This window comes from Mytilus galloprovincialis, chromosome 4 (assembly GCF_965363235.1).
Source record: "Mytilus galloprovincialis chromosome 4, xbMytGall1.hap1.1, whole genome shotgun sequence".
Taxonomy (NCBI): Eukaryota; Metazoa; Mollusca; class Bivalvia; order Mytilida; family Mytilidae; genus Mytilus; species Mytilus galloprovincialis.
In genome coordinates this window covers 82,782,149-82,807,605 of record NC_134841.1, presented here as the reverse complement: position 1 = coordinate 82,807,605, position 25,457 = coordinate 82,782,149, and the positions used below count along the sequence as shown (strand labels likewise).

Genomic DNA, 25,457 nt, shown 5'->3' with positions numbered 1-25,457 from the left:
AAAAAAAAGATTTGACTGCTATAGTATATGAAAACTTCTATTGCAATGGCATTTTGTGTCAATACATTTTAGTAATTAATCAGTTAGTCAAGTAGAAGGGTGATCCTGAAGATGCATGAAATATTTGCAACTGGATGTTTAGCAAACAACAGTCACCGTTATCATGTGGAAGGGAGATAATTTTCAGCATATTATGAGATATAATTTGTGGTTAAGCAAGTTATCTCCCCTTCTTGTCCTGTTTACAACATTTTAGCAATTTGAAGCAATGATAACAAACTGCAACTATAAATAGTCATTTGCCCTGTTTATAATTTTATAAAGATTAAAGACTCTTGAATAAGCACAGTGATAACTATTATTGTGACGTGACTGGCCAGAGGCTGGTCCTCATTTTACTGTATTATGAATTTAAATGTACCGTAGTTTTATTTGTTGTTGTAGTTATTGCTTGGTTGTTAATTAAAAATTGTTATATTTTCTATTTTGTTATATGATGACCTATTCAGTCAGAAGCTGAAAAACTCTCAAAGAACATGCTTCTTCATGCAAAACAATTACCAGTATACGTAAATGAGATCAAAGACCTCAGAGTTGATATTGAAAGAAATCAAATACTGTAAATTTAGATATTAATGTGAGGGTTTTGATGTGTGTGAATGTAGCAAGTATAACAACTCACATCATTTATTCCATACTTACTGTGAAAGTACTTTCATTCGTAGAGAACCAATTTTCCTGGTTTACGTGGATGACTTTATCCACAAATTTAAGTGTCCAATGAAATAAACCAACCATTGTCCAAATCAAGACATGGAAAGATCCCAATGTAGGTTTGCCTACTGATATGATCTAGATAATATATTGAATATTGCAACATCTGAGAATAATGTAATAGTAGTCACAGGGCAAACACACTATGAACTACAACTGCAGGCAGAATTATACCCATTTAATCTTTAAAAACCTAAACTGTACAACTTTTGATCTTTTAATTCTCATAAAAAAATATTTTTGATCGATGAAAGTCATATTTCCAATATTGATATGCTATAATAAAGGGTTCATTTTATATCCTAAAATTCTTGTATGTTTGGGAAATAATAATTTCATGCTGGACTTGCTTTTAAAAAAAAGAATTTACAAATCAAGATACATTTATAGCATTTGTTCATGCACCTGTTTTCTTAATGTGAGTTGATTATTGCCTATTTAACACCTTTAATGGTCTTTAATATGTTGATCACTCTATCTCGGGTTAGTACGATTTATACAGGACAATGTTTACTTTGCATTTTATAACCTTCATTTCTCATGTTTCTAATGTCTTCAGTTTTTATACGACCGCAAAATTTGAAAATTTTTTCGTCGTATATTGCTATCACGTTGGCGTCAGCGTCGTCGTCGTCGTCCGGCGTCCGAATACTTTTAGTTTTCGCACTCTAACTTTAGTAAAAGTGAATGGAAATCTATGAAATTTTAACACAAGGTTTATGACCACAAAAGGAAGGTTGGGATTGATTTTGGGAGTTTTGGTCCCAACATTTTAGGAATTAGGGGCCAAAAAGGGCCCAAATAAGCATTTTCTTGGTTTTCGCACTATAACTTTAGTTTAAGTAAATAGAAATCTATGAAATTTTGACATAAGGTTTATGACCACAAAAGAAAGGTTGGGATTGATTTTGGGAGTTTTGGTTCCAACAGTTTAGGAATTAGGGGCCAAAAAAGGGCCCAAATAAGCATTATTCTTCGTTTTCGCACAATAACTTTAGTTTTAAGTAAATAGAAATCAATGAAATTTAAACACAATGTTTATGACCACAAAAGGAAGGTTGGTATTGATTTTGGAAGTTTAGGTCCCAACAGTTTAGGAATTAGGGGCCAAAAAGGGACCCAAATAAGCATTTTTTTTGGTTTTCGCACCATAACTTTATTATAAGTAAAAAGAAATCTATGAAATTTAAACACAAGGTTTATGACCATAAAAGGAAGGTTGGTATTGATTTTGGGAGTTTTGGTCCCAACAGTTTAGGAATAAAGGGCCCAAAGGGTCCAGATTTAAACTTTGTTTGATTTTATCAAAAATTGAATAATTGGGGTTCTTTGATATGCCGAATCTAACTGTGTATGTAGATTCTTAATTTTTGGTCCCGTTTTCAAATTGGTCTACATTAAGGTCCAAAGGGTCCAAAATTAAAAGAGGGACGAAAGATACCAAAGGGACAGTCAAACTCATAAATCTAAAACAAACTGACAACGCCATGGCTAAAAATAAAAAAGACAAACAGAAAAATAATAGTACACACGACACAACATAGAAAACTAAAGAATAAACAACACGAACCCCACCAAAAACTAGGGGTGATCTCAGGTGCTCCGGAAGGGTAAGCAGATCCTGCTCCACATGTGGCACCCGTCGTGTTGCTTAAGTGATTACAAATCCGGTAAATAGTCTAATTCGGTAGGTCATATTCATGAAAGGGAAGGGGATTGTAGTTACGACGTAAGGAACATATCCGATATCATTTGTGAAACGGTTATTCCATAACGGTCAACCAACTCGTGATGGCGTCCGTAAAATTTACGAAGGGATGATTTCAGCTTCACCATTTGGAACTCTTGGTTTAATAGCTTCCTTGTGAGCAGCAAACCTCTATCAAGAAAATCATGATAGGAAATGCAAGCACGGGAATATCGTATCAATTGGGAGATATATACCCCGTATGCAGGTGCTGCTGGAATGTTGCTACTTAGAAATGGAAAGTTCACAATTGGAAAGCTGAAATCATCTCTTTTGTCGTAAAGTTTTGTTTTCAACCGACCCTCATTGTCAATTTCTAGATGTAAGTCAAGATATGAAGCCGACTTAACTGTATCTGTAGTATCCTTTATCTCTAGTTCGATTGGATAGATGCGTTCCACATAGTCACCAAATTTTGAATTGTTTAGTGAAAGAACATCATCTATATAGCGGAAAGTAGAGTTAAAGGATATTGCTAACTTCTTATCTTTCTTCCTAAGAAGTTCCTGGATGAAGTCAGCCTCATAATAATAAAGAAACAAGTCGGCGAGTAGAGGGGCACAGTTTGTTCCCATTGGAATGCCGACAGTCTGTTGAAAAACACGTCCTCCGAACGTAACAAATATGTTGTCAATCAAGAAATCAAGCATCTTGATAATATCAGTTTCAGAGAATTTTTTGTTTGAATCAGAGTGATTCTTTACAAAGTAGGATTTATCCCTCCCTAAGACAAGATACTTGTATCTACGTTGGCCATTCTTTTTTATGAAGCAAAGTAATATCAACTCTTTCAATTTGTCTTTTAGTTTGGAATGTGGAATACTTGTGTACAGGGTAGAAAAGTCAAATGTTTTAATACTGTTACAAGATGAAAGAGAGTTAGATTGTATGTACTCTAAAAGATCTTTTGAATTTTTAAGTATCCACATCTGATTCACGCCACCTCTAGAATAGGCAGTTTCACAATAACTTTGAAGCCCGTCTTTGATTGCTGATAAAATAGATGTTAATAATTTAGAAAGAGGTTTCGTGGAGCACTTGGAAGACCCAGCAATATACCGTTGTTTGTAAGGACACTTATGTAGTTTAGGTATCCAATACAGTGATGGAAGATCCAGTTCTTCATCTTTGGTTGAAATTCCAAAGGAACATAGAACAGACCTATGATTATCCAGGATTTCCTCTTTGGTAAGTGTCGTGAGGGTATATGTTGAGTTACCAAGTGAATTGTCAATACCTAATTCGTTTATCAAGCAGTTGATGTAGTGACTTTTACACACAAAAACGATGTTATTTGGGGCTTTATCTGCAGGGACAACAACATATTTGTCATGGAGGTCGGATAGGTGTTTTGCAACATTTGGGTCTTTAAAGATTGACGTAGCATGGGCATTGATGGACCCATTCAGTTTCTTAATTCTGATTTGTATCAACGACCTCACTGCCTTAATCCATTCGGAAAGAGTGTCTACGTCTTCCTTCTCGCGCTTAGTCCATTGCCTGGCATAATCCTCGACTGAATCCATCAAAATTTTAAAGTTGTATTTCCAATTGATGGATTTAGGCTCACGATATTTGGGACCTTTCGATAACACATTTCGTAGAGAAGTGTTATTAACAATGTTAAGGTCACCGGTAATAACGTGGCCAGCAGGATTATATGTGAATTTGGAACTAGCACAAGTGCAATCAGGAGGTTTAGACTTGAAGTCGTCAATATCGAGATCCTGCAAAACGCGTTTGTAATTGAAAATTTTAGTTGCAATAGGTTTGGTATAGGTATAAGAAATTATTGGTACAGACTGGTCTTTGAAATAAGGAGGTATTTTAAACTTAGTTTGATTTTAACAAAAATTGAATCCTTGGGGTTCTTTGATATGCTGAATCTAAAAATGTACTTAGATTTTTTATTATTGGCCCAGTTTTCAAGTTGGTCCAAATCGGGGTCCAAAATTAAACTTTGTTTGATTTCATCAAAAATTGAATAATTGGGGTTCTTTGATATGCCAAATCTAACTGTGTATGTAGATTCTTAATTTTTGGTCCCGTTTTCAAATTGGTTTACATTAACGTCCAAAGGGTCCAAAATTAAACTAAGTTTGATTTTAACAAAAATTAAATTCTTGGGCTTATTTGATATGCTTTATCTAAATATGTACTTTGATTTTTGATTATGGGCCCAGTTTTCAAGTTGGTCCAAATCAGGATTCCATATCAAGTATTGTGCAATAGCAAGAAATTTTCAATTGCACAGTATTGCACAATAGCAAGAAATATCTAATTGCACAATATTGTGCAATAGCAATTAATTTTCAATTGGAGTTATCTTTCTTTGTATAGAATAGTAGTTGATAATATATGTTGGAAATTTACCAGACATGACTATGATGTCATTTTCTATTTTTATTTGCCAATAACTTTATGTAAATAACTTCATTGGAAATTTGCCAATATAAAATGTTGCTGATGAAGCTTTTTTTCCTTATCTTATCTAAAATGTTTTTAGATAATGTATGTTGGACATTTGCCAGACATGACTATGATGTCATTTTCTATTTTTATTTGCCAATAACTTTATGTAAATAACTTCATTGGAAATTTGCCAATATAAAATGTTGCTGATGAAGTTTTTTTTATTGTTTTATACAATAAACAATGTATATTCACTTTTACTACCAACCAATCTTTACCATTCAGTGATAACAAGCACTTTATTTTACATTTTAATATCTTATGATGTATTTAAAAGAGTAGTTATTGTTGCAAACTCCATTAGAAATTTGAATTGATATCAGTTTTGGAAAAAGGGAAACGGGGATTTGAAAAAAAGGGGGTGGGGGGGTTTAAATTTTTCTCATTTCAGATTTCATAAATAAAAAGAAAATTTCTTCAAACATTTTTTTGAGAGGATTAATATTCAACAGCATAGTGAATTGCTCAAAGGCAAAAAAAAAACTTTTAAGTTCATTAGACCACATTCATTCTGTGTCAGAAACCTATGCTGTGTCAACTATTTAATTTTAGATTTAAAAAGTTTGAAGAAATCTTTAATTTGATTTGTAAAATCTTGACATTTGTTTTGTGTAAAAAAAAAACATATAATGTCAAAAATTTGATCACAATCCAAATTCAGAGCTGTATCACGTTTGAATGTTTTGTCCATACTTGCCCCAACTGTTCAGGGTTCGACCTCTGCGGTCGTATAAAGCTGCGCCCTGCGGAGCACCTGGTTCAATATTGTTTTTTAGAAAACTAATATCCACAAATTTAAAAACCTACAAACATGTAAATGTTGCTTAAACCACGAAAATTGATACCCACGATTTAAAATACTTTCACAGTATGTTTGTTTGCAAATTTTTCCTGAAATCACAATAAATATCATAATTTGGCCTTTTTTCAAAAATCACAATAATAAATGCATTAATTTCTGAATTAACAATGTCAATGATCTATGAAATAAAGGTTAGTTTAATCTCATTTTGGTCACCTCAAAGAATATTACAGATACTTATATTATAGTTGAGGATCAAAGCTTTCTGTATCCAATAAATCTTGAAAGCTTTGTCATATAAACCCAATATGGTATTTGACTGCCAGGATTTACTCAAATACTTAATAACACGATTGCAAGAACAAAATATCTAAGAAAAATGATATCTTGTTCCAATTTTGTAATTCTCCTTTTTCACAGTACCGGTAGTTCTCTGCATTCCATATTGTTGGTAGGGTACTAAAAAGAATACAACATTTCCTTGCAGATGCTGATTTGTCTAGCCTTCTCTACTAACCATTGATTTTATGTTGATAGTCATAAATGTAAAGCTTTACTACAAGTATCACATAAACTAAACATGATCCATGAAAATGAGGCAAGGTCAGATAAACCAAACAAGAAATACATGTCATGGCAGATGCATGTACACCTTACAATCATTCAATATACTAATATAGTTGACCTATTGCTTATAGTTTCTAAGAAACAGAGTTAACCAAGAAACTAAACATCGACTTATGAACCATGAATTTGAGGTCAAGGTCAGATGAACCATACCAGGCAGACATTTACACCTTACAATCCTTCTACACAACAAATACAATGGACCTATTGTATACAGTTTTAAAAAACCCAGACCAAAACACATGAGTTCAAGGTCAAATAAAACCTGTCAGACTGACATGTACATCATAAAATATTTCCATATACCAAATACAGTTGACCTATTGCATATAGTATTAGAGAAAAGAGGACAAAAACTAAAAACTTTGACCACTGAACCCTGAAAATGAGGCCAAGGTCAAATGACATCTACCAGTTGGACATGTACACCTTACAATCATTCCATACACCAAATATCACTATCCCTATGTCAACCTGTCTGCGACTTTTGTCGTAGTCTGGACAAAAATCCACCAAAAAAAAAACATTTTTTGTCTTCAATACATAATATTTGCATCTTCCCTAGACAAGTATTACTATCCTACACCGTCCTCTTCAACATTGGCAGAGTAAGACAGAATTTGTGTATACAGGATGTGCCATCTAGAGACAGATAATAGTCACACCTTATCCAACATAACACATCACTCTTAACAATAACAGCACTTTAGGGCAGGTAACATATATTACTGAAATTATCTGTATGGATAATTTTTCATGTATGGCAAATAAAACAAATAGCTTTAAGCTATTAAAAGGCCAGCTGAAGCCTGTATCCCAGTGTGGGATATTCTACCTGTATTGAAGACCCATTGGTGGCCTTGGGCTGTTTACTGCTCTTTGGTTGGGTGTTGTCTCTTTGACACATTCTCCATTTCCATTCTGAATTTTATCCATGAAAGGATGTGATCAAAGTCCAAGTAGCACCTAAACACCTAACAGATATACAATTTATGAACCTATAATCTACACATCACAAAAGATTGAACAAAAACACTTTCACTCAAATGGACAAAATTTACAAAAAACAACAGCTGCTTCTACAAAATGTGAATGTGTTCCTCAATGCATAGATGTAGCAAAGAGTTCTGTTCATATTGGTGCTAGTGGCTGTCTTAAACTTGCAGGTTTATAGTTTTTGTTTAATGTCGAAGGCTTAGCTATGAAGAATAGCAGTATAAGGGCTGCTCCTTCCTTCTGGTTTTTTTTATGTGCAGATAGTGTTTTTTATGTCATGAATCGTTTCAACATGTCCTTTCTTTTCAGAAACAATGCCAAATTTAAGCATTTCAGGATAAAGACTTCATTGCATTTGTTAATACATTTTTATTTTTTTTCATACACTGTTATTAACTGGTCTCTGGAATATTGTGAACAAACCTACTTTTGTGAGTGATTTACTGTCATTTCTTATGCAGGTAGAAAAATAATGTGAATAAATTGTCGCAAATATGTCAAGCTTCTCTTGTATGAATAAGCCAATCAAGAAAATCTTGAAAACAAATGATGAAACATGACTAAAAATTATTAACAATTTTTAATAATATGAATATAAAATGTCAATGATTCTGTACATGAAACTTGCATGATCAGGTTTTACATAAAAAGCATACCACAGCCATGTATCATACAACTGCAGGTTCAACAAAGAAACAAAATGTAAGTTTCAATGAAACAGATGAAAAGGTTTTTTTGGCAATGAGATCTCAAATTAAATGAAACTTTAATATATAGAATTTTTTTTTGACTAGGACCAATATTTTTTAGCATAGTAATGTTAAAAATGGTTCTATTTCTTTTTCTAGCATAATTTTGCATAAATGAATATTTATTTTATCACCAGGATTATTTTGTAAACCATAGAACAGAAATTCATGAAACTTTTATAGATGGTCAAGTACATTTTGTATGTACTATGCTGATATGCATATCCACAAGAAAATAATATGATTACATTTTTTTCTCTCTAGGAGTTATGCCCTTTGGACTTAGTCCATTATGACCTAAATGTATTACTGCAACAGTTTGTCATTGCAAGTTCATTGAATCCCAATAACATAATTTCATTAAACTTTGTAGATAACAAGGACATACTATGTAGATATTCAAAACACAGGAAATTATGATTCAACTTTTTTATAAATCTATAAATATTTCACTTAACTTAAGGGATGATTTACCTCATAGAAATAAAAAGCAGAAATGACTGAATAGTAAGCAAACCTCTCTGTATAATTAAGTTGTAGTAGTTAAATGTATACTGACAAGTCTACATCTGTTAAAACACAGATTAAAATCATCCCTGAACTAATCCAAATCAAAGAATAGAAAACTAATATATAAAGGATAATTATACACAAAATAACATGTTACCTCGTGGGCAAGCACCATCAATAAATATATGCTTTCTTTTAAAATGATTTACTCTAAACTACTTCATAAATAAAGGCCCAACAAATAAACATGCTTTTACACTCTTCTTTAGAAAAACAAGGTAAGGAGGAAGAAATTTCTTTTCTTTTATTTAATTGTAAAATTGGGAAAATCTGTTATTTTGTCAATACTTTCTACAAAAGGCCTCAATTTTAAAAAACTTATGGGCAGGCTTTTTAGGCATCAAATAAATCAAGTAGGGAAACCCTGATCACAACTATTTTTATTTAGTGTTAGAGTTAAATACTGAAATACTTTGATACGTTTTCCTCTAGCTGTCGTTAATTACAACATTGTTTAAGAATATATAATATGTAAAAGCATTTGTAATCAGGTGAAAGAAAAATCATAGTTAATTGAGGTATTTAGAACTGGACATGCAAAGTTTTTTCTCATAATTTTACCATTTGTTTGTATTTTGCATTGTTGAGAATGTGATTTCAGCTATGGTGGATCAGTTGAAATATATGCAGTAATAGCTGAGTTTTAATGGTCATAAAATTATTTTTTAACTTTTTTTTCTAGATAAAAATTCTGTAATTTTCTAAAGATTATTTTATATCAAATTAAATTTCAGTTGAATCTACACAATTTTTCTGTTAGTTTAAAAATAAATAATTTTTTTATCCAAAGACTATAAACAACAGTTTTGTGCAAAAAAGAAAATATCATAAAAACATTAACTCAATAAATATAAATTGCATAAATACAAAAACAATAAATTAAGAGGAAGTCTATTTAAACATGTGACAACTCCAGGAAAGCAAACTCATCATATCACTTATATTCTTGGCTGAACTTGTCAAGCAATGTATTGTCTAAATGACTTTAGTTATCTGCAACCCTGTGGTAAAATATATTTGACTGAAATGATAAATAACCAAAGTTTTATTTAACACAGCATTGAATGCTTTGGTATCTGCAGATGTCCTCCAAGTCCTTTATACATATGTATTTGTCTATGAATAACAGGAAATTAAGCACTTAAAAGTCTTCTCATCAGTACTCGATAGTTTTTGGTCTGTAATGAAGAACAAGTGGTCCATCCTAGGAAAAAATAAATTGAAATAGTACCATAATTTAGATAACTATAAGATTTTGATATTTGCTTAAATTGCAGATGAATCTGTAGTGTATTTGTCAATAAAATTGCATTGCATTTTCCCAATTAGCTCTTTTAATGCACTACATGATGTTATAAACAAAAAATTAAAAGGAATTTTTCAGGATTAAAAAAAAATATAAAAAATTTACACGACTTTTATTGCTAAACAAAATAGTTGAAATAAAAATAAAGTACTTTGGATGAAACTTTCCTATCAAATTGTAAAATGAGAATCAATATCTCTCTCTACCAGCATAGTATTGCTACTGTTACTATTGAGTAATTTGATAATCTCCCATTTATAGTTTGGATATAACTAATAGTTCAAATTTCTATACACTATTCCATATTACACATTAAAGTTTGAACAAAAATTGTGTAAACCTTATATTTAAGCAATAAAATCAACTTGGTATACTGTTGCATTTTACATTTCTCTTGTGAATTAAGTAATGGTTTAATAAAATTAAGATCAAGAAAATCATAAATGAAAAAGAAGCGTTTTTAACCCAAGAATTTCTTACCTTTTGTCTTTTTCTTGTAATTGCTACAAATTTAAGTGTATGATATTTCCCTAACAGTTCATCATTACACAAAATCTCGATCTGAAATTAAACAACATAATATTTAATGAAAAACAACTACTTTCACTTTCATACAAAATTAAAATTGAGGATGGAAATGGGGAATGTGTCAAAGAGACAACAGCCTGACCATAGAACAGACAACAGCAGAAGGTCACCAACAGGTCTTCAAGGGAGCAAGAAATTCCCGCACCCAAAGGTGTCCTTCAGCTGGCCCCTAAACAAATATATATACTAGTTCAGTGATAATGAACGCCATACTAAACTCCAAATTGTACACAAGAAACTTAAAGTATATATAGTTGAACAAGATCACATTTTCTTGTTCAGCAAAACCATGATCTGAGTCAAAATCTTAATTTGGCATGTATATTTTTAAGGTTCAAATAATAATGAACATATGTGCTTAATTTCAAATTTAAGTGTTTACAACTACTTGGTACTTAATTATATCAAATTCATATGAATAAAAAACTTTTCTAAAATCTTTAAATGAACTCTTTAAAACTTTAAATTCTTTATAGCAAAAATAACACGAGTAATTGCCATTTAATACTCATTCAACAGTATTAATTAATATGAATTGCTTCTACACTTCACTTTTATTAGGCACCTACAGTATACTCTAGCAACCCCAATTTCTTAATTCAAATCATATCTACAATATACAATTTCATCTTTGCTGGTTATTCTCTACTTTTATATTTCATATGGAGGCTAATAAGTTCTCATCCATCAATTTAAGAGTCAAAGATTGGTGACCAAACTGATAACAAATATTTGTGCAAGTAAATTAAACACACATGATTATCATCATGCTGTGATAACCAAAGTATCAGCTAAAATGAAAAGGCACATGAATTTTTGTAACTATTTTGTAGACTACTTACATCTGTAAATCTCTTAATATCATCAAATAATTTAAGTGCAATGAATTTCTTCAGATGGCTAACTGTTGCCTGTGAAGATAATCGTAAGAATTTCCTGCGTAAACATTTCATGTCTAGATCCTGTCCTTCTAAACATACATTCACTTGTTCATCATTTCTATGATAGTCATTGTTTTCTTCTTTTTCTACTGGTTCTTTTTTAATTTCCGTTTCAGTAAGAAGAGGTTCTTCTACAATGATACAGGTATAAACATTTTATCTTTTGAATTTCTACAACTATACAAAACTTTTGACATCAAAGGCTGATTACTAACTCTACATCTTTAAGGAGATACATGTACAAACATAATTTGGGTTTTCTTACCTATTAAATTGGCAACATAACTGACCAAACTAGAGGCTCTAAAGAGCCTGTGTCGCTCACCTTGGTCTATGTGAATATTAAACAAAGGACGCAAATGGATTCATGACAAAATTGTGTTTTGGTGATGGTGATGTGTTTGTACATCTTACTTTACTGAACATTCTTGCTGCTTACAATTATCTCTATCTATAATGAACTTGGCCCAGTAGTTTCAGAGGAGAAGATTTTTGTAAAAGATAACTGAGATTTACGAAAAATGGTTAAAAATTGACTATAAAGGGCAATAACTCCTAAAGGGGTCAACTGACCATTTCGGTCATGTTGACTTATTTATAGATCTTACTTTGCCGACATTTATTGCTTTTTATAGTTTATCTCTATCTATAATAATATTCAAGATAATAACAAAAAACCCAACAACGGGTTGTCCGATTCATCTGAAAATTTCAGGGCAGATAGATCTTGAACCGATAAACAATTTTACCCCGGTCAGATTTGCTCTAAATGCTTTGGTTTTTGAGTTATAAGCCAAAAACTGCATTTTACCCCTATGTTCTATTTTTAGCCATGGCTAATTAGCTCATAAATGGAGGTGCTCCTGAATTGGAGGAAGATTCTCAAAACAGAGTTTTACAGAAAAAAAAATGAAAAGATCGTTTCTCTCCCCGATCTCATGTAGCCCCTCGGACTTCCTGTTTACTTTGAAAGTTGTTGACCTACAAATTAAAGTATTGCATGTTGATGCTTGAATCATCTACAGCAAACATCATTATGTTTAAATTTAACAAATACTATTTTCTAATAAGTGCACAATCTTTGAGAATGATTTAAATAACCAGTGAAGGATATCCCTGCTTATGCGTAGTGGGGCATTCCAACAATGATGTCACTATAAAATATAATGTAGGTTGGATATATTTAGAATATCTCGTCATACTGATTTTTCCGGATTGTAAAAGAAACGTAAATAGTGTAAAGGAGAGCTCAATATACGATAATTTCGAGAGAAACAGAAGGGAAATGTGTAAAAAAAGTGTTTAAAGTCAATTTATACATTTGTGTCTCCCCATCTCATCATTCTCAGTAAGATTTGTTGGGGGTTTTCCACACTATAAAAACAAAATGAATGATGTGAGGGAATGTCACTCTGGTCAACCCCATTGGGGATTGACGGCTTGAAGCCGTCTTCCCCAAAAAGGGCATTTAACATGTGATATCATAATATGAAAAGGGCATGTTTTAATAAAGATATAAACCAAACAATGTGTTTATTCGTTGAAATCACTGGTTATACAAGAACTACATCATTAGCCCATATAGAACTCTATCTTTCTACTTATTAGGCTGAAAAACTTGTCAAGCAGCTTGTCACACAATTTGTATTAAAAATAAAGAAAACAGAAAAAGGTGACCAAGGCACCCTACCAACACTGCTACTAAGACCCTCTTTAACTTTTCCCATAACTCAAAATACCTAAACATATATATATATATTTTTAAGCAAGAAGTTTGTAGACATATTTTAGAATATGTGAACAGGGATCTCCATGGCCTGTTTAACGATGGCGCCCCGCCATCGTTCAAATGTCTTGAACCATCGTCAAATGACTCGCGCCATCGTTCAATTGTCTTATCAGGGCCTTTTATAGCTCACTATGCGGTATGGGCATTGCTCATTGTTGAAGGCCATACGGTGACCTATAGCTGTGTCATTGTGGTCTTTTGTGAATAGTTGTCTCATTAGCAATCATACCACATCTTCTTTTTTATACTTTTAATATGTCCTGTAAAGAAATATTGTATTCTGAATTCATTTCGTAGTTTACAATCAAATTTATACATCCGCGTTTCCGGGTTCTATTCAGACTCGAATGATGCATGTTGCATAGCATCGATTTGCTAGATAAAGTCATTAAAAACCTTTTCATTTGACGTTTGTTTTACAAATCTTTTTAACCTTTTACACAACCCGTACGACTCGTTTTGTCGTTGCTACAAACTAGTCATACCGGTAATGGGTTCATGACTTCTGAATTTGAGTGTCCGTGAAAAAATAAGCTCCACATGATTTTTAACCCCCATAACAATTATCAAAAATATGTGAGGACCTTCGTGACAGCTATTGGTCATTCTCGACTAAGGGAAAGGGAGGGGGCATGAGGTCTTCCATGAGTTGTTTGTGGTTTTCAACTTTCTGTCATTACGTTTTCTCCATGAAACTGCGGTAAAACATTGCAAATTGTACCAAGGTTGTCGTATGCACATTTTTTTAAAGATAATTGCCAACTGACTGATTCTATTTGAATGAATTAATGTTGATGATCATTAATGACCCATCCGTTAAACGGATTACCTATAACAACAGATTGTGACATCAGCTGTAACAGTTGATTAGCTTGGGTCGTAAACAAAGTCATAAACTTTTTCGCCAGGTAAAATTTAGTAATTAGCGTATCATATTATCAATACGAACAACATACAATCGATCTTCAAAAAAGGCAGGGCGCCCTGGAAACTGTAAAAAGGGCACAGAGCGGCACTCGGGAAAGGGCAGGCACCACGCCTTCTGAAAACGGCCTAGCTGGAACACTGCATGATACATGTATTTAAATCTCATATTTTAAAATTTTTAAATTTACACTTAATGAATAATTGACTCTGGTATTTTAAATTAAGTTTTTTACAATTAGCTCACCTGTTGGTTCTGGTTTTATTCCTCTTGCTTTGTAAAACTTTTCTTTACATTTTGCTTCTTCTGTGGAAGTAAAATAATACAAATGTATGAATTATAGAAGAACTAATGGAAGAATTCAAATATCGAAAAATATTCAACTTGTGACCGAACAACACATTAATTCACGAATGCGCGTAGCGCATGAGTGAATTATCAGTGTTGTTCGGACACGAGTTGAATATTGTTTGATATTTGAATTCTTTAATTAGTTATTCTTTTTATTACATTGGCAAATGGCATTTTTTTAAAGAAATTAATGTAAAACATTTAAGGAACTATATCTTTTTTCTACGCATTCACAATTTGTTTTGATCCGCCGTTATCGATGTCTTGACAAGCCTATTGTTGTAAACCACGTTTATTTCACATGTGAAATTATCGGTTTTTATCTAACTGGGAAATTAATGTAATTCATTGCAACCAATGTAATAATACATGATTATATCTGTGCAATTCATATTTGTTCAACATTGAATACCCTTATAAAACTAGTTGCCTGATAAAAATATAATTTTTGTTTTTTTGTTCATTTCAACCATAACAATTTCATGTTTACAGTTTCATTGTTGTAGAAAACCACATTGTTGGTAATAACCAATAGAGTTTGGTAAGTACATGTTTTGGGTAACAGACAACTTCTGTCATATTCAATAACATAAAATCCATATATCTATTCATGCAAATACTTGGACATGCCACTTACAAAAAACAGTGTGTGGTGATAGGCTGAAGTGAAATGTACAAGTTGATTTCAAACAGACAACAAAGGACAACATCTTGATGTGAAAATATAATGTATTGTTGGATCATTCCTATGAAATTTTGCACAGATTTACTGATTTTCTCTAAATGTAAAATTTTCTAAGATTAAATCACAAATTTTAGGTGAAACATCTACATACTTTCTTGTAACTTGGGTACCAGCTTGTACACAATATCTTGCATGGTACGGTCATGACTAAAAATAAAAATGCAATATTTTTAAAATAAATCATTTCAGTTGAAATAAATCAAAGAAAAATTCTCGTTTGAATTGTTTTACATTTGTCATTTGGGGCCTTTTGTAGCTAACTATGCAGTAAGGGCTTTGCTCATTGTTGAAGGCCTATAATTGTTAATTTCTGTGTCATTTGGTCTCTTGTGGAGAGTTGTCTCATTAGCAATCATACCACATCTTCTTTTTTATATTAACAAAATTGTTTTGATCATATTGAATTCAAAAAGCTTTTCTATTACATCATACTGAGCAATAACTTATTTTGTAGATAGATCAGTCTGTAACACATGCAAATACAAAAACTAGTCAATTTCTAGTCTGTATACAAAACACTGATTTCTGATAGATAAAATTGACAGTACATACATGTATGTACAATGTAAACATATGGTGAGGTACATATTTCATTTCTAAACTTTTACACACAGTCTAGAAAGAAAGCTGCCTCTATGGTAGTCACAGACCATCTCTACATTTTCTTTTAAATATCTAAATAAATAATTTACTGGTCACAGAAGTGCTAGCAGTACCAATACATTATATACACAACTTATGAGATTCTGATTGAATTCACTATACAGACAGTACTAAAATTAGAAATGGTAGCATGATATAGCTCCTACATAAATATTACTTAAAATGATCTTTAATTGCAATAGTCCATTTGCCAATTACCAATTTGATTCTGTTATTACCATGATTACACACTTTTTAAACAAATTACTTCCCTTTGTCAATCGTAGACTGGTTCCTTACCGGACAAAACTAGCTTTTGGCAATGCAAAGCATGATGAATTCAAAGTGATGTATCGCTATTGTAAATATTAATTAATGTCCCTCATAAGGGAGACAACTAAAAAGGGGATCTCTAATTACAGGGTCAATAACAGAAATTGGCAAATAGCCTATTGGCTGTTATACCAATATGATATACTTATATGTGTATATATGAGAATGTTATGTTACCTGATATAATTTAATGGATGACTTTGGTGTATCAAAATTCCACACTTAGGACATTTGTTGTGCTCATGTAAATACTTCACCAGACATGTCTTGCAGACTGAAATACACATATTATTACATTCATATACATTTCATAAATATTATTTTGCCATTCTTATTGGTCAATAGTTTTATGAATTTAACTTTTTTACCCAATAAAAATCTATCACTGCACATGCCTGCAATTACCAAGAAAAATATTCAAAAATTTCTATATACTGTATACCAAAACATGCATTTGTCCCTGCTTGTAAATATGCATGAGTCAACTTCCACATACAGATGCAGGATTCATGTAGATAAGACAGTGTTCTGATTATAAGCATTTATGTGGGGGGGGGGCATAAAAATGTTATGGCTTTTATAAGCTGCAACATTACTATGAAAACTTAAAAAAAAAAAAACCAGTATCCAGAATGTTAATTGCATTATTATAAGATCAATATATAAACAAAATTTCTCATACTTTTGGATTTTCTCAGTTGAGATCGAATGCTATTATTTATGACAATGTGGTGTGTACAAGTTAAAACATAGAAAGTCTCATTTAAAGTTATAGCATACTTTTAGAATTAAAAATTTTGTGCTTTAAGAATATTTTCTTTGTTTTCATTCCAGTATCATGTAACAATACTTCAAACTACCAAACTACTATACCATACTTACACGTATGTAAACATTCTGTAATAGTTGTTGCTTCAATAAGATATCCACGACACAATGTACATGTTATATGAGTATTGACAGTTTTCAGTTTTACTCTTTTTTCCATCATTTTGGTATTTTGGTGAAGGTTCTCATTATAGCTGTAATTGTAAAATTGTAAACCTGAATGAAATCTGCATTACTTATTTACGTATTGCAGCTCACCTACATGTACAAATGCTATGGTTATAGTTAAAATATACAGCCCAGTAAAAATGGAAGAGATTTTCAAATCCTCTTTTTATTTGATCTCCAAATATTTGACCAGGAACCTTAAACCAATATCTCTTCATTCTTGTAGTGGGAATCCTTTCAAAAAGATCTGGTTTGTTGTTAAATCAACAAATAAACAAACAATAAGGCACACGTCGAAATATGTCGCCTGTTTTAAATTTACTTATCATTGGCCTTTAGTTGAAGGTTGTTACATAAAGGTTTTACTACAAGCATCACATAATCTTTACATTATCAATGATCTATGATACTGACTGAACTCAGTGGCCTATTGTTATTAGTACCAGTATTTGATAAACCAACCAAAACACAAAATCCTAACATTGACAAATGAACCATGAAAATGAGGTCAAGATCAGATGTAACCGACCAGACTGATATGTACCCCTTACATTCATTGCATACATCACATATAGTTGACCTACTGCTTATAGAATGTGAGAAACTGATCTAATAATGTACAATGTCCTAAGTCAGGAATCTGATGTACAATAGTTGTCTTTTGTTTATGTAATTTATATGTGTTTCTCGTTTCTTGGTTTTTTATATAGATAAGACTGTTGGTTTTCCCTTTTGAATGGTTTTACACTAGTAATTTTGGGGCCCTTTATAGCTTGTTGTTAGGTGTGAGCCAAAACTCTATGTTGAAGGCTGTACATTGACCTATAATGGTTTACTTTTATAAATTGATGGAGAGTTGTCTCATTGGCACTCATACCAATTTTCAATCTGGGATTTTCAGCTGTTTTCAGCACATACAATCATTACATTTGAGACATTTGTTTCAGGAAACTAGATGTATTTTTCACAGAATTAGAGTTGTAGCACATACAATACTTCCATCATTTAAGAATCATATCAAATCGCATGATGAGCAGAATTGATCCATGCAATTTATTTAAAAGTGTTGTCTGCCTAAAGAGAGGAATAATAGTAGAATTGCATCATGTCCCTGAAAATAAGTGATATGGTATAAATTGAGATACCTTCTCTCTATGAAAATATGTGTGACTGCTGTAAATAGTAAACTTAATTTGATAGTAAATACAATTGTATTTCTACAAAAACATAATATTGTCATAATAACAGGAATATAAAACAGTAATTGAGGCCTAAATTAAAATATTGTTTGTTTGCTCTTTTCCTACCCTATTTTTTGAAACAAGGTAGGTAGGTAGGTGAAATATTTTATTTTTCTTTCCCATAAAATAACTTGGCTCGGTACATTTTTTGTCATGGGTAGGCAGGTAGGTATAATATTTTATTTTATAGATACAATATCTGCATGATATCATTTTTGTCTGTATTTGCTCTTGTTTTAAGAATGATCGATTTTACTGATCTTTACTTTTATTAAAGTTTCTGAATTGTCCCAGGAAGTTATGAAAAAAATTATCATGTATAATGTGAAGTTAATTCATATGCACTTCTATTTGTTTTCAAATATCAAAATATAGGGCTCGAGCATATTTTCAACAATTATATGCCTGGAACTTTTAAGAGTTTTAACTTGCACTAATATTCTGTACTACGTACATGTACCTTGTACGCTTAACTTGACCGAAAGATTTATTAATATTATATATATCTCCCTAGTATGGTTTGTGAAAGAGCTTTACAATGTGCAATTTATTAGGGGGGTAGGACCTTTATCGGGACTCTGGGATCAGGTGTTTTTAAGCTCAGGATTTCAGGATTTCCAGGAATTGTTTTTTTTTTTTGAATTTCGGGATGCAGAATTTAAATTTATTTAAATTCGGGAGCTCAGGATTTCGTGTTTTAAAGCCCAGGATTTCAGGATCAGGACCCTCCTAGCCCCATCTACATGATCTATAGCATGTGTTATTACGACATTCTACCAATTTTATAAAAATTTGAACTGAAATTATCAGAGATTATATGTGTGAAATAAAAAAAAAAAATTTGATTAAAATATAAAGCCACTACCCGGCAGTGCATTTCCCACCATCGTCATCATGCAACCAGTTAAAAGAGCTAAAACTAAGCATTATCTTACTTTATTTACAACTCTAAAGACTGAGTGTTTTTCGTGTGTCCCGGTGTTATCAATAAAAAGCTAAAAGACTTGAAACTCAAATGTCACATATTTTACATCGCATTCATAAATGGTCTGCAAGAAAAACTTGGCGATTTTACTGCCAATTATTCTCCAATTTACAGGACTTTGGTTCATGTCAGATATAAATAAAATGTCAAAGCTGGTAGAAGGCAGCGTTAACATAATCATCCTGATATACGAATCACTACAACATCCGTTAACAAAATAGTTTGTACACACGTTGATAATTTTGTATTGGATAAACTTTTTTGAATGAACCCTGCTCTTCAAGTATAAAGGGCAACATCTGTCATACTTTCAACATCGACGTCAATCAAATGCTTTGAATCTCTAAAACGCTTACGTGATACCAAATGGACTTAACATTATACGGGGAAGATAAAACCCGTGGATTCCGGTAAAAAAGTTTTGAGCGGGAAATACAAATATAAGATTTTCGGTAGGAACGAAAAAAACTAAAATAAACTATTGCTGGTAAATACAAATAAAAGATTTGCAGTCGGAACGAATTGATAGGGTCGGTCGGTAAAGGGCAAACAAACAATATTTTAATTTAAGCCTGAAACCAGAGGCTCTAAAGAGCCTGCGTAGCTCACCTTGGTATATGTGCATATTAAGCAAAGGACACGAATGGATTCATAACAAAATTGTGTTTTGGTGACCATGTGTTTGTAGATCTTACTTTACTGATAATTCTTGCTGCTTACAATCATTGACAATAATCTCTATTTGTAATAAGCTTGGCCCGTACTTACAGAGGAAAATATTTTGTAAAAATTTACAAAATTTATGAAAATTGTTAAAAATTGACTATAAAGGGCAATTACTCCTTAATGGATCAATTGACCATTTTGGTCATGTTCACTTATTTGTAGGTCTTACTTTGCTGAACATTATTGCTGTTTACAGTTTATCTTATCTATAATAATATTGAAGATAATAACCAAAAGCTGCAAAATTTTATTAAAATTACCAATTCAGGGGTAGCCATGGTAGCAATCCAACAACGGGTTGTGTGATTGGACTGAAAATTTCAGGGCAGATAGATCTTCACCTAACGAACAATTGTATTTCACATCAGATTTGCTCTAAATGTTTTGGTTTCAAAGATATGAGCCAAAAACTGCATTTTACCCATAGTACATATACTATTTTTAGCCATGTTGGCCATCTTGGTTTGCGGGCAGGGTCATCGGACACATTTTTTAAACAAGATACCCCAATGATGATTGTGGACATGTTTGGTTGAATTTGTCTCAGTAGTTTCAGAGAAGATTTTTGTAAGATTACAAAAATTAACAAAAAAAAATTTAAAAATTTACTGTAAAGGGCAATAACTTCTTAAAGTCCAAGTCCCACATTGTCCCACTAGACCAGGATCGCACCACAATCTAAAATAAATTCAGAAGGTGGTGAGGTTGCGGTATGAGCGGCATGAAAATGTAAATGTTCGTTGATTTAACGATGCTGCGACGTCCTTATTACGTTTCCACAAGGATCCCATTACGATTATACCACGTTCTCACCATGCTTATTCTGCCATCTTACTACGCTTATCAAGATTGTTCTATGCTCTTCAAGAGTTGTCTGTAAATGCTTTGGCTTTAGAATTATAAGCCAAAATCTACATTTTTACCCTATGTTCTATTTTTAGCCATGGAGGCCATCTTGGTTGGTTGGCCGGATCGCGGGACACAAGTTTTAAACTAGATACCCTAATAATGATTTTGGCCAAGTTTTGTAAAATTTGGCCCAGTAGTTTCAGAGGAGAAGATTTTTGTAAAAGTTTACGGATGCAGGACGCTGGACAACAGACGCCAAGTGATGAGAAAAGCTCACTTTGGGCCAGGTGAGCTAGAAATGATTGATTGGTTGTTAGTTTAACGTCCAGTGGCAAATGTTTCATGCATGTTAGACGAAATTGAAAAAATATCACTGTCACTGATATAATTTAGAAAAAAGGGAGAGGTCTAAAACAAAATTGTTATACCACCATGTACATATGCTAGTTACTCTAGTGTCGTGATCAATAAGATCTTGCAGTTCAGGGGAAAAAATTATGGGATAGGTTGTTCAGTTGTTATCCAGGTGTAATGATAAGTCGTTATCCTAAGGCTATTTTTTTTTTATTTTTTCTGTACTTAGCTTTCATTTTTTATTACCATGCATTGTCAAGCTTGGTAACTCATAATTATTTGTCAGTAACTAAATGTACGATGCTGTCCCATACTGAACCTTCTGACCTTGTTTGTTTACATTTAAATTTCAATGGCGTCAAAATCACGTGATGTCAATTCGTTCTACCCAATCAAATTGCTCTACTGTCAATTTTTGCTTCAAAATAGTTTGCAATAATTTTGGGTTTTATTCAACAGGAAAACTCTTTTTTTGCCATCCCTTTTGACATCAGTGGAATTCTGTATGAATATTTATCTACAGTCATGATGGTCAGAATATCGATCTTTTTATAATGAATAAAAAGAAAATTCTATGAAAAATAAATGTAAATTATTTTTCATTAAGGCCTAAAAAAAAAAGATATGTGTTTCCGGTAACATCATTTTGAAAAATAGGGTCGGTAGGTCGGAATTCTTTTTTTTTTTTTTTTTTTTTTTTTGACATCGTAATTGAAATCCGGAAATTTATCATGTTTTTTCCAAGTCCGGATCCGTAATTAGTTTCAAAAACCGGAAGTGTGCCATTTGCAATGTTTTTGAAGCACCTGCTGTGCAAATTTCTTGGATTTTAACCTATTTGGAATACTTTTTGACATTAATAAAATGTTTTACTGGCTTTCTATGCAAGAGGAAGCAAGAGAGAAAAAATATTATGTCATCTATCAGAAGCCTGTGTCAAAAACAGGGTCGGTTGATAAATTTATTTTTTTTTTTTTTTTTGGAAGATCCAATAAAAAAGTTAGGGTCGGGGCTAAAAAACAGGGTCGGTCGGGTTACCGGAAACACGGATCTTTTTTTTCTCGGCCTAACCTACTCTATATTCCTGTACAAAATTATGGCATGGGCATCGTTTTTTCAATTACTTTTCCTTTCATTTTGGTTGGGCTTTTTTCGCGGGAAAATCGCGAAAGACGTAAGGAGCGTGTCATTTTAAAATTCCTAAAAATACGATTTGCTTGACCTGTATTACCTGCCACAAGATTGATGACGCTGAATGGAATGTACACAGAGCAATGGAGGCCGGAAGTGGGATTTTGTGAAGTTCTAGAATGTTTTTAGACATTCGGAAGTCGGGATTGAAACGGGCATTAGAAATTTGGCATTTTTTAGCAATAATTGAGAACAACAATGAAAACTTACGTTCAGAAATGTTTTTTTATTCAAAAGTGCAGAAAAAACGTATTCTTCATTGTTTTTCTACGCCGGAAGTAGCGTAGTGACGTCAATGCGGAGTTTCCCCGTGTGTTAAGTTCAAACACAAATACCTAACGAACTGACAAGATGAACGATTTTAGACTACGGTAGGATACCTATAAATAAAATCGAGTAGTTGGTTCAGTTTAAAGTAAGGTCTATTAAAAATTACCATGATTCTTTTTTCGTTTGTTTAAGGATTTTTCTGTTGGTATGGAAATCAATGTGTTGGTAAGTGCGTTTCCCCAGAAATATAACAGAGTAGAAAAATCATCAGTGCTTTGTCTATTGTTGTGGACTGGTTCTGTTTCCGGAACCAGTCCCGATTACAGGTTTATAATACAGCTTTATTGATTGGCCAATTATATATCTTTAAACCAATCACAAATATTTTTACACTACCACAAGTACCACCCTTTACCGTCTTTCCCTTTACAAGTGCTCACTATAAATCATATATTGGATTACTTACTTATGAAATTTCCTATAAATAAAACTTCGATTTTAATGGAAACTTTTGGAATTCTTTACTATGGTACCAATGATAATCAAAGCAATTGACGTACTGCCAGAGACATAATTTTCTATAACAATGTATTGTGGTATATCCAGTGGGTATATCATAATTTATTTCATATCTTGGATAAAAAGGGGTGACATGACACATTATTCTTCAGAAATAAATTCTATCGGTCAGTTTCTCTGCTTAGAGAGATGTACCTTTTATAAAACATGTTTCTGTTTTTAATATTATATTCAAGTTGTTGAATTGTTTATTATATGTTTTCGTTAATAATAAAATTAAAGAGAACTTGATTAAGTATTTATATACTGAAAAATTGTACTAAAATGAATGGCAGTATTACTACGACTGGTCTTCACTCTTTTTCATATAAAATGAATGGCAGTATTACTACGACTAATCTTCACTCTTTAGCATGAAATCGTACAACTACTCGAGTTCGCTTTACGGGCATTTTGAATTTATGAGAATTTTCCAAAACATGGTTTCTCAATGAAATAAACATAATAGTTCTTGAAAAACTGGTCATTATCGTGATACATGGACTGCCCATAGGACAGTGGTATTGATTAAGATAGTGATAATGACTGAGCCGAAGGAACTATTATATACGTAATTGTTATAGGTATATATATTTCTTGAGATAGAAAACGAATGATACGAATACGAACGTTTTATTAAGATTCGATTCACATATAACTATACAAACCATTGGCGGATCCAAGAGCGGGGGTTCCGGGGGTTGGAACCCCCTTTTTTTGGACGATCAATGCATTTGAATGGGAGCATATAGTTGGACCCCCCCCCCCTTTTTACTCTGGGTTGGGAACCGCCCCTTTTTAAAATGGCTGGATCCGCCCCTGCAAACATAAGCTCTCAATAGCTTTTTAACGAATATAAAATAACACAAACACAACATTAAAACACACAACATACAGACAGTCACAAGATATATAACAGCACAGACATATTAAAATACTTGCAAAGCACTATTAAAATACATATCTAACAAGAATATAATTTTCTTATACTTTGCCAAAAGGAATATTTTACTATGCTTTTTTCAAAAATACAATAAAAAGATTGGGTCCTTAAAAATTGCCTAAATTTGGTAAGATTATTCATGAAAACACATATTTATTTAATTTGTGGTCATTAATACAAATTTGATTTTATAAAATTGAGAACAGAAATGGGGAATGTCCCAACGAGACAACAACCCGACCATAGAACAGACAACAGCAGAAGGTCACCAACAGGTCTTCAATGTTTAAATAGTCTTTTTTTTGTGAAGAATGATCAAGAATGTGATATAAAAATCATTATTATTGTTAACAGTATAAGTGAAATCAAATGTAAAATGAGAGAATTTGAAACAACTATAATGTCAATATATGAACTGTGTATGACTTATATTATAATAAGCCGATATATACTCGAGATATTTGAAATGATAACCTGATGAAGGAGTCATGTTGTCAAAAATAGTATTATAATAGATACAATATATTTATAATTTATCACTTTTATTTTTTTTCAATGCGACATGTTTGTATTGTTATCTTTCTATCGTTTTTTATTTTTATGTTTCAAGTTATTCTCTAGTAAAACCCCTATTGTTTGGATTTCAAACTCATAACTTATTCTTATTCTGATTCCTTGAAAACTGGTACAAATAGCACAGACATATGTGCTGTAAATAATATGTGGTATAATTACAAATGAAACAACTCTCCACAACGGCAGATCAAATGACACAGAAATTAACAGTTATATGGCCTTCTACAATTATCAAAGCCTAAGCCGCATAGTCACAAATGTAAAACAATTCGAACGAGAAAACTAACGGCCTAACAAATGTACACAAAATGAACGAAAAACAAATATGTAACACGGCAAAAAAAAAGACAACCACTGAATCAGTACACATCCAACACCCGATGGATTTATTGTAACATAAAAGACGTTTCG

At 32.2% G+C, this 25,457-nt stretch overlaps 1 protein-coding gene across 1 annotated transcript; it reads right to left on the bottom strand.

Annotated features, from left to right (window-relative positions):
- Positions 1-9,099: 9,099 nt before the first annotated feature.
- Positions 9,100-23,293, bottom strand: LOC143073157 (polycomb group RING finger protein 3-like). The gene is made up of 8 exons (XM_076248491.1): positions 23,136-23,293; positions 17,240-17,379; positions 16,535-16,631; positions 15,474-15,529; positions 14,533-14,592; positions 11,474-11,703; positions 10,524-10,604; positions 9,100-9,941 (listed from the first exon to the last, which is right to left on the bottom strand). Exons 2-8 carry the CDS (start codon positions 17,346-17,348, stop codon positions 9,894-9,896), a joined length of 681 nt encoding a protein of 226 aa, XP_076104606.1. The 5' UTR covers positions 17,349-17,379; positions 23,136-23,293; the 3' UTR covers positions 9,100-9,893.
- Between the last annotated feature and the right edge of the window lie 2,164 nt (positions 23,294-25,457).